Below are 16,562 nucleotides of genomic sequence, written 5' to 3'. Positions count from 1 at the left end.
AACAGAGAAGAAGATTCAGTGTCATCAATCTGCAACACGTGCCTCTAATGAGGGGGTGAATATAGAATCCTCAACGATTACAACGTCTCTGGGAACTGTGACAAAAACAAGGTTTAAACCATTTTGATATATATTGTAACCTATTGGCTAAGGAATAGTGCTGAAAATGAGGTAAATCTAATCCACCATTGTCCTTGGTCTTCTGTAGGGTTTTTAAACTAATACGTGGTGGTTTGTTTTTCCACAGAAATTTGGAGATGCATGAATCTAGTTACTTAAACCAAGTAGCAGATGGTTTTATGGGGATCATTGAGAACAAATAGTTAACTTTTGGTAGTATCATCATTTTAATGGATGTAATTCTCCCCATAAGTGATATAGGTAAGGACTTCCAACAAGAGAGATCGTCCTCTACTGTCTTTAATAATTGCACATAATTTAGCTTTGTTAGCTCTGAGAGCCTGGAGGAAATGTTTATGCCTAAATATCTAATATTTCCTGACTGTAAAGTGATCGCAGGTATATTATGGACCCTACAGTTAATGGGCAGAACTGTGGTCTTAGACCAGTTGATAGAGTAGTCAGAAAGTGTTGAGAATTTATTTATGAGTGTGATCGTGTGAGTGAGAGACGTCTGTGAGTTCTGAAGGAAAAGTAATACATCATCAGCATAAAGACTTATTTTATGCTCAATATTTTGGGATTAATTACTCACAAACGGGTAAGAAAAGGTAGTATTGCCAGACCATACATGATCAAAACAGGGAGCGGAGGTCGTTCAGCTGCAAGAAGGTGTGAATGTCCAACTAAAGTTTATAAAAAGCGGGTAAGACAAGGTGCGAATGCCCGACAATGCATGATCAAAAGAGGGAGCGGAGGTTTTCGGCTGCAAGAAGGTCTGAATGTCCACCAATAATTCCTGAAAAATGGGTAAAAAAAGGGTGCGAATGCCAAACCATACATCATCAAAAGCAGGAGTGGATGTGTTCGGCTAGAAGAAGGTTTGAATGTCCGACCATAGTTTGTAAAAAGCGGGTAAGAAAATGTTCGAATGCCCAAACATAGACCATCAAAAGAGGGAGCGGAGGTGTTCCGCTGTAAGAAGGTGTAAATGTCCGACCATAGTTGGTAAAAAGCGGGTAAGAAAAGGTTAAAATACCCGACTGTACACAATCAATAGCGGGAGCGGAGTTGTTCGGCTACAAGAAGGTGTGAAAGTCCGACCACGGTTTGTAAAAAGCGGGTAAGAAAAGGTTCGAATGCCCGAATGTATACCATCAAAAGTGGAAGTGGAGGTGTTCGGCTGCAAGAAGGTGTGAACGTCCGACCAAAGTTTGTAAAAAGCAGTTAAGAAAAGGTTCGAATATCCAACCAAACATAATCAAAAGCGGGAGCAGAGCTGTTCGACTGCAAGTAGGTGTGAATGTCAGATCATAATTTGCAAAAAGCTGATGAGAAAGGGTGAGAATGCCCGGCTATACACCATCAAATGCGGGAGCGGAAGTGTTCGGCTGTGAGTAGGTGTGAATGTCCGACCATAATTGCTGAAAAATGTGTTAGAAGAGACTAGAATGCCGGACAATACATCATCAAAAGCGGGAGACGTGGTGTTCGGCTGCAAGTAGGTGTGAATGTCCACCCATAATTACTCACAAATGGGTAAGAAAAGGTAGTATTGCCAGACCATACATGATCAAAACAGGGAGCGGAGGTGGTTCAGCTGCAAGGTGTGAATGTCTGACTAAAGTTTGTAAAAAGCGGGTAAGACAAGGTGCGAATGCCCGACAATGTATGATCAAAAGAGGGAGCAGAGGTGTTCAGCTGCAAGAAGGTCTGAATGTCCACCAATAATTACTGAAAAATGGGTAAGAAAAGGTGCGAATGCCCAACCATACATCATCAAAAGCAGGAGTGGATGTGTTCGGCTACAACCGCGGTTCTCAAAGTGTGGGGCGCGCCCCACTGGTGGGGAATAGAGACGTGACAGGTGGGGCGCGCCAAACGGGAGGAAATATTTCCCTTTTATGCCTATCTTTATATTTTTTTTTACAATAAGCTTTTTGAAAGATACATTCACCAGATTAAATGTTGGCGAAGTTCAAACGAAAGGAACTCAACATTTGCCGAAAGCTTGACTGGACTCTTGTGCATAGTTACGGTTGCTAACGTAGGATTGGACAGAAGCCGTTTTTGGGAGGGAAACTTTCGCGCCGATGGATAGCAGACGAGCGGAGGCAATAACAACATGGATAAATTTGTGACACGGACCACAAAAGTTGTTGAACCAGCGCCAGCAGAGAGACACAAACCAGACGGGCCTCATCAACCAAAAAGCCAACCAAAAAGGAAATATGATGAAGGGTATCTTGCTCTTGGATTCACGGCAACGGCGGTGGGGGCAGAGGAGAGACCCATGTGTGTTCTGTGTCTTAAACCGCTAGCAGCAGACAGCATGAGACCCAACAAATTAAGAAGACACCTGGAGACCACACACCCCAGTCACGTCAATAAGCCCATTGATTTCTTTCAAAGAAAACTGGCAGAATACCGTCAACAGGAGAATCGCATGGTAAAAGCTGCATCAGCAAACGGTAAAGCACAGATGGCTTCATATAGAGTTGCATACAGAATTGCACAATGCAAAAAACCACACACAATTGCTGAGCAGCTCATTCTCCCCGCTGCTTTAGACATGGTGTCAGTTATGCTTGACGAGACAAGCGCAGCAAAATTAAAAGCTGTCCCACTGTCAAACGACACAATTGCGAGACGTATATGGGACATTTCAAGTGATCTTGAGGAACAACTAATAGAAAAATTAAAAGAAAGTCGTTTTGCATTACAAGTGGACAAAGCTACTGACAGCAATAAAGACTGCCTGTTCCTCTCGTACGTGCGCTTTGTGAATTGCGAGTCACTGTGCGAGGAGTTGCTCTTTTGCAAATACATAAAAAATAGAGCCACAGCTGATGAGCTGTTTAAGATCATGGACAGTTACCTCAAAGAACACCATCTTAAATGGGAAAACTGTGTGGGCTTTTGCTCTGATGGCGCACAGACCATGGCAGGGTCAAGAAAAGGGCTGCAGGCGCTAATAAAGAGGGTTGCGCCAGATGCGCACTGGACGCACTGTGTTATTCACAGGGAAGCGCTCGCGTCAAGACAGCTCAGCCCTGAACTAAATGAGGTTTTGACAGAAGTTGTGAGCGTGGTGAATTTTATCAAAATCCGACCCCTGAAAGCGCGACTGTTCTCCGCACTTTGTGAGGAAATGGGAGCCGATCACACATCTGTGCTGTTTCACAGTGAAGCAAGATGGCTCTCCCGGGGTAAAGTGCTGTCGCGCGTCTTTGAGCTCAGGGCAGAGATTCGGATGTTCTTGGAGGAGGAGCACATGTATGAGGCTGCAAGCAAGTTCTGTGATGAACAATTTCTGCTTAAACTGGCCTACCTCAGCGATGTGTTTGGCAAGCTGAATGAATTAAATCTTCAGCTTCAAGGCAAAGACAAGCACCTACCTCACCTGGCAGACAAGATCACAGCATTCTCCCGAAAGCTCGAGGTATGGGGCAGGCGCCTCGATCAGCCAAACATAGATGTCTTTGAGAACCTGAGTGAAGTTGCTGAAACCACTGATTCTGGAGCCACCACAGTGATCCCATGTATTAAGCAGCACATCTCTTCCCTGAGAGGATTGTTTCAAAAATACTTCCCAATCAACAGTGCTCAGTATGCCTGGGTTATGGATCCATTCAATGCAGCAGGTTGGTATTTTGACATTTTATTTATGATGTTTGCTACCAACTAACTGGAATGGATTGTTGGCAAACAGATTTGTGTTTATTATGCAATGACAAGTAAGCTCATTTAATATATATTCTGCCTGCAGCACCTGCTGATTTTAGCTCTGCTGAGGAGGACCAGTTTATTGAGATGACATCTGACTCCACCCTGAGACTGAGGTTTAAGGCTCAGACTCTGAGTGAATTCTGGTTTGGAGTGGAGAGGGAGTATCCACTCATCGGGCAGAGAGCTGCGTGCATTCTGCTTCCCTTTGCAACATCATATCTCTGTGAGATGGGCTTTTCAGCTGTTGCTTCACTGAAGACAAAATACAGATCTCAGCTGAACATTGAGCATGGCGGTATCAAGCCTGCACCCCCGCTTTGAAAAGATGTGCAATGCAAAACAGGCTCACTGCAGCCACTAATGCAGGGATAACAATCATATGCTCACTTGTTCACCTGTTTGCCAAATGTATTTCTCTTCTTTTCTTTTTTTAACAGATTGCAAAGTGGCACTTTTATTTTCTCTATTTTTGAACTTGATGGAACTTATGACACAGCTGCACTTTTTTTCTTTATTTTTGAACTTGCGGTTATTTGATGTTGTTAGAATTTAGATACAACATGATGTTACTTGATGTTACTTTAATAAATTGAAACATTTTAAGCTTGTAGCTTTGCTGTGTTCACTTGCTCACCTGTCTTGTCAACCTTGTCTTGATGTTATTGAGTTAGAATTTAGATACAGTATGATGTTACTTGAAAATGTTCAGCTTGGCGTATTTCACTGGCATTGTGTTGGGACGATGGGGCCAGGTGGGGCTTGAAAAGTCCCGCTTGTCCAAAGTGGGGAATGAACGAAAAAGTTTGAGAACCACTGGGCTACAAGAAGGTTTGTAAAAAAGTTTGTAAAAAGCGGGTAAGAAAAGGTTCGATTTCAATTTCTTAACTGCTTTTTGCAAACTTTGGTCAGATGTTCACACCTTCTTGCAGCCGAACACCTCCGCTTCCGCTTTTGATGGTATATATTCGGGCATTCGAACCTTTTCTTAGCAGCTTTTTACAAACCATGGTCGGACTGTCACACATTCTTGTAGCCTAACACATCCGCTCCCGCTATTGATTGTGTACAGTCGGGTATTTTAACCTTTTCTTACCCGTTTTTTACCAACTATGGTCGGACATTCACACCTTCTTACAGCGGAACACCTCCGCTCCCTCTTTTGATGGTGTGTGTTTGGGCATTCGAACCTTTTCTTACCCGCTTTTTACAAACTATGCTCGGACATTCAAACCTTGTAGCCGAACACATCCACTCCTGCTTTTGATGATGTATGGTTGGGCATTCAAACCTACTTGTTGCCCGCTTTTCATTAATTTTGTGTGGATATTCACACCTTGTCACAGCCAAACACCTCCGCTCCCTGTTTTGATCATGTATGGTTGGACATTCGCACCTTTTCTCACCCGCTTTTTGCAAACTATGGTCGGCTGTTCCCAGCTTCCTCTCCACCATACTTGTATGGTGGGATATTCACACCCACTTGCATCCGAAGACCTTTTGTTGATATTTAGTCGGTCATTCGCAGCTTACCCGCTTTTGGCAAACTATGGCCTTCATGCAGCCAAACACCTCTGATCTCGCTTTTGATGATGTAAGGTTGGGCATTCAGACCTTGCTTCACCTGCTTTTCACCAAATATAGTCGGACATTCACACCTTCTTGCAGCCGAACACTTCCGCTCGACCTTTTAGTGTTCTATCACACCTTTTTTTTCACCGCATTTTATAGATTATGGTTGGAAATTCTCAACCACTCTCATCCGAAGACCTCTCCTCCCGCTTTTGTTAATATATTTGAACTTTAGTCGGACATTCACACCTTCTTGCAGCTGAACCACCTCCGCTCCCTGTTTTGATCATGTATGGTCTGGCAATACTACCTTTTCTTACCCGTTTGTTAGTAATTATGGCTGGACATTCACACCTACTTGCAGCCGAACACCACCTCTCCCGCTTTTGATGATGTATGGACCGGCATTCTTACCTTTTCTAACACATTTTTCAGCAATTATGGTCGGAGATTCACACTTACTCACAGCCAAACAACTCCGCTCCCGCATTTGATGGTGTATAGTCGGGCATTCTCACCCTTTCTCATCAGCTTTTTGCAAATTATGATCTGACATTCACACCTGCTTTTGATAATGTATGGTTGGGCATTCGCACCTTTTCTTACCCATTTTTCAGTAATTATGGGTGGACATTCAAACCTTCTTGCAGCTGAACACCTCCTCTCCCGCTATTGATTGTGTACAGTCGGGTATTTTAACCTTTTCTTACCCGCTTTTTACCAAATATGGTCGGACATTCACACCGTCTTACAGCGGAACACCTCTGCTCCCGCTTTTGATGGTGTATAGTCAGGCGCTTGAACCTTTTCTTACCCGCTTTTTACAAACTATGGTCGGACATTCAAACCTTCTTGTAGCCGAAAACCTCCGCTCCCTCTTTTGATTATACATTGTTGGGCATTCGCACCTTATTTACAAACTATAGTCAGACATTCACACCTTGCAGCTGAGCCACCTAAGCTCCCTGTTTTGATAGTGTATGTTCGGACATTCGAACCTATTCTTACCCCCTTTTTACAAACTATGCTCGGAGATTCACACCTACTCACAGCCGAACAACTCCGCTCCCGCATTTGATGATGTATTGTCCGGCATTCTAGTCTCTTCTAACACATTTTTCAGCAATTATGGTCGGACATTCACACCTACTCACAGCCAAACACTTGCGCTCCCGCATTTGATGTTGTATAGCCGGGCATTCTCACCCTTTCTCATCAGCTTTTTGCAAATTATGATCTGACATTCACACCTACTTGCAGTCGAACAGCTCTTTTCCCGCTTTTGATTATGTTTGGTTGGATATTCGAACCTTTTCTTAACTGCTTTTTACAAACTTTGGTCGGACGTTCACACCTTCTTGCAGCCGAACACATCCACTTCCACTTTTGATGGTATATATTCGGGCATTCGAACCTTTTCTTACCCGCTTTTTACAATCCGTGGTCGGACTTTCACACCTTCTTGTAGCCAAACAACTCCGCTCCCGCTATTGATTGTGTACAGTCGGGTATTTTAACCTTTTCTTACCCGCTTTTTACCAACTATGGTCGGACATTTACACCTTCTTACAGCGGAACACCTCCGCTCCCTCTTTTGATGGTCTATGTTCGGGCATTCGAACCATTTCTTACCCGCTTTTTACAAACTATGGTCGGACATTCAAACCTTCTTGTAGCCGAACACATCCACTCCTGCTTATGATGATGTATGGTTTGGCATTTTCACCTTTTCTTACCCATTTTTCAGTAATTATGGGTGGACATTCACACCTTCTTGCAGCTGAACAACTCCTCTCCCGCTTATGATCATGTGCGGTTTGATATTCGAAAATTTTCTTTCATGTTTTAAAGCAATTATTGATGGACATTCAAATCTTCTTGTAGCCGAACACATCCACTCCTGCTTTTGATGATGTATGGTTTGGCATTCGCACCCTTTTTTTACCCATTTTTCAGGAATTTTGGGTGGACATTCAGACCTTCTTGCAGCCGAAAACCTCCGCTCCCTCTTTTGATCATACATTGTCGGGCATTCGCACCTTATCTTACCCGCTTTTTACAAACTATAGTCAGACATTCACACCTTGCAGCTGAACCACCTCCGCTCCCTGTTTTGATCATGTATGGTCTGGCAATACTACCTTTTCTTACCCGTTTGTGAGTAATTAATCCCAAAATATTGAGCATAAAATAAGTCTTTATGCTGATGATGTATTACATTTCCTTCAGAACTCACAGACGTCTCTCAGTCACACGATCACACTCATAAATAAATTCTCAGCACTTTCTGACTACTCTATCAACTGGTCTAAGACCACAGTTCTGCCCATTAACTGTAGGGTCCATAATATACCTGCGATCACTTTACAGTCAGGAAATATTAGATATTTAGGCATAAACATTTCCTCCAGGCTCTCAGAGCTAACAAAGCTAAATTATGTGCAATTATTAAAGACAGTAGAGGACGATCTCTCGTTGGAAGTCCTTACCTATATCACTTATGGGGAGAGTTACATCCATTAAAATGATGATACTACCAAAAGTGAACTATTTGTTCTCAATGATCCCCATAAAACCATCTGCTACTTGGTTTAAGTCACTAGATTCATGCATCTCCAAATTTCTGTGGAAAAACAAACCACCACGTATTAGTTTAAAAACCCTACAGAAGACCAAGGACAGTGGTGGATTAGATTTACCTCATTTTCAGCACTATTCCTTAGACAATAGGTTACAATATATATCAAAATGGTTTAAACCTTGTTGTTGTCACAGTTCCCAGAGACGTTGTAATCGTTGAGGATTCTATATTCACCCCCTCATTAGAGGCACGTAATGCAGATTGATGACACTGAATCTTCTTCTCTGTTCATTGCTGGCATCATTCCCAGCATCGTAAGTGTTCGTGGCATTGTTAGCCTCTTCTTCTGGATCTTGATATCGAGAATCCTTTTGTATTTCTGGTTTGTCAGTCCTCTGTCTTCGTTCACCGGAGTCTTTGTCTTTTTGTCCTTGAGTTTGGTGATTTTTTCTTCTTTTGATGCCTTGACACAATGTGACAGGCGATACCACGTGGGAGATCCTGTAACTTGGACTGCTGTCCCTGTGCTGCGAAATGGCTGTGCTGCTCAAATGGTCTCTCCTTCATCATGGTTACATGCTGCCATTCCGACATCTCGCCATTCTGACATGGGTCTCCAATTGTCGGAATGGCGACACTTAATTTTTTATCAAACGTCCCACCATTCCGACACTTTTTTCCTCCTATGGTCGGAATGGCGGTATGTTTTTTGTTTTTTTTAACATACCGCCATTCCGACAGTTCCTTTTAATAGCCTATTTTTTACCCAAAACATTTTGCACTAATGATATGCCGGCGCAAATACGCCCTAAAGTTTGGCGCACAAGCTTTGCACATGCAGAGGCCACAGCCTCGCAAACAAACTTTAATAATCTATTATCAAAATCCCCTGAATTTCAAATATAAAAATACAGATATTAATATAACTCTGGCGAGACTGAAACTGATTAAGCAGAAATACAGTGTCAGTGAGCTGTCACAGCAGCCAGCCATGCGTCTTTTGCACGCTATCATCATATGCAAAAGTAATAATTGCAATTACAGATATCACGGCTACTGCACAGGACACAGTTGCGAGCACTCTGCCTTGCCTTGCCAATAGGAGAAGAGAGAAATGACAGCATAGAACGTATAAAACACAACAAAATTCAGTAAAAACGTTTATTCATGTTATTCACGTGATTTATGAGTACTCACTCCAATTTTGGGAAGCGCGGATGGGCTTTGCGCATTTGGCACAAACACACAGCCGCAACGGTTGTAGCTTTATACAGCCTGTTGATATCTTAAGGACCTAACTGGTCACACCTGGGAGTAAATGTCATGTAGAGATTGTTTTTACATGACATTACAGCTGAACATATAGCTTTCATCCACAAACCAACGTGGGAGAGCCCGAAGACGCATGTGCCAGACGCACATAGGCATGCGTAAAACCAATTTTGACCACTTCATACTGTTTATTTGCTTTCTTTTAGTTAACTTTCGTTTCTTTTGGATTCTTGTGCGTGTTATGGAGCCGTTTTGGTCCATGTTTGTAAGCCTTTTTTTCCTGGATTAAATTTTCGGAAGTTAAAACAAGTGGCATTGGAGTGTGTGATTGAAAACCACCACGGACTGCTTCTCCTCCTCCAGTTGCCGAGACTTTGTGTTTTTAATAACGCTTGTCTATAAACATGTGTTAAACATATAAATTGCATGAACAGAAAGAAGGGACTCACCTGTTGAGTAACACACATTTCCTTATACGGAAAGCCTTGTCGGAATGGTGGGACATTTGAACGTCAGAATAGCGACGTTTGCATGTCGGAATGGTGGTATGTCGGAATGGTGGTATGTCGGAATGGTGGGATGTCGGAATAGCGGGATGTCGGAATGGCGAAATTTCGGAATGGGTGTTGCCACCCCCTTCATCATATACACAGTTATTTATACATCACCTTCCACCATGAAGCGTTGTCCCTTTTTGTTTCTCTCTTTGTTCTTAAAATGCTGTTATGCATGTCTAAACCAATCCATTAAATTAGATCATTTTGGCAGTAAAGCGATCTACAATGTGCTTGGTCGCAAAGCTGCTCATCTGTGGTAAACAGCTCTTCAGAAAGGCATTCTTCAATTGATTTCACTAATTCTATGTAATAATTTTGTGATTTCCTACAAAACTACACTTCTTCTCCCATCTGTCTGAGTATTTAATATTGTCTGGGTCCCGTTAAAACATGTATTTTTCCCATCTAATTCCTTGTTTGCTTTAAAACAAGTATTCCCCATTTTCTATCCCTTCAGTAGCCAACCAGTTTGTATGGAGTACACTGGAGCAACTTGACTGATCAGTAAAACACTGCTTTTGTTGTCACCGCAAGGCTTCCCCCGTCGGTTGTTTCACTGAGACACTACTGAGTAACTATAACTCAACACAGTTTATACACATAACATTCCTATACATACTAACAAACAAACAAACAATTATTTATCGCAATTTTCTCATCTCTGTTTGAACGTACACCCAGGTAAATATTCCTGTAGTCTTCTCATACCGACTATGGACCCATTCATTGTTTAACTTCACTGTTTTGCAAATCCTAATTGAATATTACACATTGACATTGAACTTTACTTGATAAGCAGGTCTTCATTGCATTCAGCAGCCTATATGTGAGCATCTATGTGTAAGCTGTTCTTCTTTGCATTTATCAGCAGCAAGCAATTCTTCATTGCACATGCATATGAAAATAGTAAAACAATTCCAATGCGTTAGCGAAACCTTCTATATCAGGAGTGTCCATCATGATGCTGGGAATAGAACCTCTTTCCCAGAATAGTTCAACCTTCATTACTCAACTGATCATAACTCCGCAATGAGCACATTTCAAAGTATCATTCCTCTACATATATTCAAAAATCTATGTGTAAATGTTTAATATTTCTTATATTTGTTGATGTCATTCTGTGTGCATGTGGCCTAAACCCAATCTCTGTGTGGCAATTTTAATTTAAACAAGTTGAACTCTGCCTCTGATCATTTAAAAAAGGTGTGTACCAATATCAACCTTTCTCAGGTAATTACTGATCCTACAAAACCAAAGAGATCCTTCAAGGTTGTCCCTGATTGGCTCAATCTTAACAAATCAAAGGTAGAAAATCCGCAGTATCTGAACTTGGTGTTAGTTATCACTGCTCAATAGCCTGTATCAGAATTGCAAAAATGAAAACATTAGGTCCACGCTTGGTATCCAGATCCTGAAACATCTCCATGAGCAGGCTTTTTTTTAACTGATCTGTTGAATAGTTATATGACACTGTTAAAATCCCAGATGAAGATCTAGCACTTAACCATTTTTGTAAATCTTCTAATTCCACAGTTGATAAACACGCCCCTTTTAAAAAGTATAGAACTTAGAACAGGTCTATCCCTGGCTTTCGGCAGAACTGTCTTCTTTACTTTTTTTTCCCCTTGTCCTGTTCAGCATTATGTCAGAAGAATTGTAGTCTGAATACCTTTGATGCCAAACAGATTTGTTTTGCCAAGGGAAGTTTTATAAATGTAAAGCTCCCCTTGATGCCCATTTATTTATTTCTGTTTACAATATATGACATGAACTGAACTGAACCGGACCGGGGGACAAGGAAAGAAGAAGAGGAAAGAAGAGGAAACAGAACAAAAATAGAAACAAAAACCAGACAACCAGCTGCTACACCTGTAAAAAACAAAACAGACAACAATCCATGGCCTATGAGGGGAATCCAGCCTTAGTGCCACCAGGAGCACCTGAAAGCAGACAAGCAGAGAAAAAACAAACACACAAACAAACAAAAACAAGCACAAGAAGCGGCAATCGCATACAACACAGCTGTGGATATAGATGACCTGAGACGACATGATAATACATCAACTGCTTAGTGACCATGCTACTGGACTAATGAATGTGTGTGTGTGTGTGTGAGAACATGCAACACCCATGGCACAGGACCTACATGATAACCGTGCTTAGTTATGAGTGTATAAGCGTACAGGGCCACAATCCACAGCCCCCCCCCAAGCAATCAGAAGCAGGCAGAGAGGGCCACAAGACCCAGGCCACCAGCAGCCCCCACAGAGCACAGAACCCAGGCAGCCCACCGCAGGGGCAACCACGCATCCACCCAGAAGACTGCAGAGGAAGCCCCCGGAAAGAGCCCCCATAAGCATAGGGCAGAGGCACTCCGGGAACCAGGGGTAACAGCCCACCGACCCCGCCAGGCCCCAGCCGCCCAGACATGGGCCGTGCACTGGACCTGGGCCCCAGGAGCCCGAGCGCCCCCAAACCCCCCGGCAGAGGCCCCACCCAATACCCAGGAGGGCCAAGCGCCCCAGACAGCCACAAAGTGGGTCAGCGCCTGCCCCAGCGCCCCTGGCCAAGTGCCCTGGGAGTCAAGACGTGCCCACAGGTGGGTGAAGTCGCGAGCAGTGGGGAGAGGCAACGCTGATGCCCCATCGGGAGAAACACAGGCAGGCCAGGCGACAGCAAGTCCCAGATCCAGGCCCAATCATTACCACACACACTTTCACGTCCCATACATCCACACATCCACACATCCTACCTCCCTCGACTCTGCTGGGGTGTAGTGCAGCGGGCACACCAGGAGGCCAGCAACCCCCCAGCCACCACAGACCCCGAACCAGCAGAACAAGTAATTAATCCTCCTGGCCCCTCCTGCCCCGAGCAGACACCAGGAAGCAGGGGTGTGCGAAGAAGACCCCTCCCCTCACCCTTCTGGCTCTTCAATATTTTCTAATAGTGAGCAATTAAAATTGAGGGGCAGCCAAACTTGTAGAACTGGGAGCGCGGCACTCTGGGCAGCCTACATACCCAAAGAGCCCCGCCCACCAGATGCCACTCAGTGTAACCACCCCCCAAGACCTAATGTGTGTGTGTGAGTGTGTTTGATAAGTAGTAATGTCTAAGGTGAAATTAAAACAGGGGCAGGGAACTGCAGAGTGCAACCAAAGGGGACCACCTACGTGGCCCCATCCACTACACCCCACCGAACACACACGCCCCCAAAACCCTTCATGTGTGAGTGTGTGTGGGTGCTGGGGTGAGCATTCTGACTCGAGGCACCCGTGCACTGTCCCCACAGTGCTCCACAAGTCGCTCATGCACCTCTGTGACAGACCACTGGGACAGGGGTTTACATTTGAAAATCAGTGAGAGTTCTGGGTCAGGGCAGTGTCTAACGAACATGGCCGTCAAGACACGGGGCAAACCCTCGAATGACTTACTCTGTCTCTTAAGACAGTCCTCTGTTACGTCCATTGCTCTGTTTAGTCGTAGCCAGTAATCAAAGGGATCCTCACCCTCCTTCGGTAATGTGGCATACAAAATCAGCCAGAGGCATTCCAGAAGAAACTGTGTCGCTGAAGTGCTGCTTCAGAATCTCAAAGATGGGTTCTGGGCCTCCAGACAGGGATACTTGCGGCCTACTACGAACGCCCACTCTAACGACATCCCGTGCCCTCCCACTGAGCTTATTCAGCACCTCCTCAGCCTGTTCAGCAGCTGGAACCCCCTTCTTCTTCAGGTACACCATCATCATTTCCTCCCACTCCTGAAACAGTGTGTCCATCACGACCATCGCCTTTAAACCCAACAGGCTCTTTAGCCTCAGATCTTATCACTACATTTAATAATGATGGATCTATAACGGTGTTACCAGCAGGACCCACAGAGCTATTCCCCAGCCCATTACCCAAACGAGACTCCAGGCATGCAGCGATGGTCTCACCTATGGAGAGGCCAATCTGCGTGGCCACACCAGCCAGGTAATTGCTCGATGCTTCCCCCCCTGGCGGAACTGGCGCTTGCCATCCATCATGCTACAAGTCCCCAGAAGCACCATCAGCCCCTCCCAGGTTCCTGACACTGAATCCTGGAGTAGATGCCCCTGGAGAGAGCAAGAATGTAGCTCTGCCCCTGCCGACCCAAGGAAGTGGGGTAGATGTCACTGAACCCCTCCCTCTTCCAAAAAACATGTTATTGTCCATCATGTACACACAATACAGTACCTTCAAATATACACAGTCAATGATCAATAAAAAAAACTTTTTTTTTTTTTTTTTTTAAATATTCACACTAAGTCAAACGACTCTGAATATATCAACAATGTTCATTAACAACCTGGACTGCCTAACCATACAGTCATCAGTAGGATACACCACCATTTAAAAGTCGAAGCTGCTGGAGATCGCTGCATCCAGAATGACACACTCACACTCCTCAAAGCCGCCGCGAACTGCAGCGCACCACTCTGTCCCCACGTGGTGTAATGTGTGACTACACCTGACGCAGACAGTTGACGTAGACTTGACCAATGAACATGGGACTCCGTTCCCGCCACCGATTGTCTAGCAGTCTTTGATCTCGCCGCAGCGCGCTCAACTGCGCGGCCTGGCTCTGCCCGCAGCAACAGCTCAAAGGAATAGACGGACCCGACGACCCAACTCGACGAAGAAAGAAGCTAAACGGGTCACGGCACCAGTGTAACCATGCCAGCCCTTGGTACTGGTAGGTTCAGTTCTCTTTAATGATAACCTGCGTTGTGTTTTGTTAGCAATTGAGACTTGTTGGTTTCGCCTGCACCGGCCGTTTATTCTCTCCTGTATAACACACGCGAGAATGCTCGTCAGACACGGTTAACTCACACAAGCTCGGGCGCATCCGTCGCAATACTGACATATACACAATGAACAAAATACACATTTACCTGTATAACACACGCGAGAATGCTGGTCAGACACGGTTAACTCACAGAAGCTGCAGAGGAATGGAAATACTTAATAAAGGTAAGTAGCCAACATACCACACACAACAACAATAAACGCAAGTGGAATGACAACCGTTACATGAACGTCCAACCAAAGTTTTAAAAAAAGCAGTTAAGAAAAGAGCTGTCCGGGAGCGGAGTTGTTCGGCTGTGAGTAGGTGTGAATCTCCGACCATAATTGCTGAAAAATGTGTTAGAAAAGGTAAGAATGCCGGTCAATACATGATCAAAACAGGGAGCGGAGGTGGTTCAGCTGAAAGAAGGTGTGAATGTCCGACTAAAGTTCAAATATATTAACAAAAGTGGGAGGCGAGGTCTTCGGATGAGAGTGGTTGAGAATTTCCAACCATAATCTATAAAATGCGGTTTCACTGAGGTTAAACTAATTGATCAATGTTGGTTCTGTTTATACTAATATGAACTTAATTGAGGAATGAGGCGGCGTTTCACTGATGTTAAACTCATTGATCAATGTTGGTTCTGTTTATATTAATATGAATAAAATTGATGAATGAGGCTGGGTTTCACTGAGGTTCAGCTTTGTGATCAATGTTGGTTCTGTATATATTTATATGAATATAATTAACGAATGAGGCTGTTTTTCAAAGAAGTTAAACTCATTGATCAATGTTGGTTCTGTTTATATTAATATGAATATAATTGATGTATGAGGCTGGGTTTCACTGAGGTTCAGCTTTGTGATCAATGTTGCTTCTGTTTATATTAATATGAATAAAATTGAGGAATGAGGCTGGGTTTCACTGAGGTTAAACTCATTGATCAATGTTGGTTCTGTTTATATTAATATGAATAAAATTGAGGAATGAGGCTGCTTTTCAATGAGGTTAAACTCATTGATCAATGTTGTTTCTGTTTATATTAATATGAATATAATTGATGAATGAGGCTGGGTTTCACTGAGGTTCAGCTTTGTGATCAACGTTGGTTCTGTATATATTTATATGAATATAATTAATGAATGAGGCTGTTTTTCAAAGAAGTTAAACTCATTGATCAATGTTGGTTCTGTTTATATTAATATGAATATAATTGATGAATAAGAGTGGGTTTCAATGAGGTTAAACTCATTGATCAATGTTGGTTCTGTTTATATTAATATGAATATAACTGATGAATGAGGCTGGGTTTCACTGAGGTTCAGCTTTGTGATCAACGTTGGTTCTGTATATATTTATATGAATATAATTAATGAATGAGGCTGTTTTTCAAAGAAGTTAAACTCATTGATCAATGTTGGTTCTGTTTATATTAATATGAATATAATTGATGTATGAGGCTGGGTTTCACTGAGGTTCATCTTTGTGATCAATGTTGCTTCTGTTTATATTAATATGAATAAAATTGAGGAATGAGGCAGGGTTTCACTGACGTTCAGCTTTGTGATCAATGTCGGTTCTGTTTATATTAATATGAATATAATTGATGAATGAGGCTGGGTTTCACTGAGGTTCAGCTTTGTGGTCAATGCTTGTTCTTTTTATATTAATATGTATATAATGGATGAATGAGGCTTGTTTCACTGAGGTTCAGCTTTGTGATCAATGTTGGTTCTGTTTATATTAATATGAATATAATTGAGGAATAAGGCTAAGTTTCACTGAGGTTAAACTAATTGATCAATTTTGGTTCTGTTTATATTAATATGAATATAATTGATGATTGAGGCTGGGTTTCACTGAGGTTAAGCTTTGTGATCAATGTTGGTTCTCTTTATACTAATATGAATATAATTGATGAA

At 43.1% G+C, this 16,562-nt stretch overlaps 1 protein-coding gene across 1 annotated transcript; it reads left to right on the top strand.

Moving 5' to 3' along the window:
* The first annotated feature begins 2,245 nt into the window (after positions 1-2,245).
* On the top strand, positions 2,246-4,170 carry LOC140278055 (zinc finger BED domain-containing protein 5-like). Its single transcript, XM_072372938.1, has 2 exons — positions 2,246-3,764; positions 3,890-4,170. Exons 1-2 carry the CDS (start codon positions 2,246-2,248, stop codon positions 4,168-4,170), a joined length of 1,800 nt encoding a protein of 599 aa, XP_072229039.1.
* The last annotated feature ends 12,392 nt before the right edge of the window (positions 4,171-16,562 follow it).

The sequence above is a fragment of the Leuresthes tenuis genome, unplaced genomic scaffold, assembly GCF_036924035.1.
Source record: "Leuresthes tenuis unplaced genomic scaffold, fLeuTen1.0.hap1 SCAF_20, whole genome shotgun sequence".
Classification (NCBI taxonomy): domain Eukaryota; kingdom Metazoa; phylum Chordata; class Actinopteri; order Atheriniformes; family Atherinopsidae; genus Leuresthes; species Leuresthes tenuis.
This window is presented reverse-complemented; position numbering and strand designations above follow the sequence as displayed.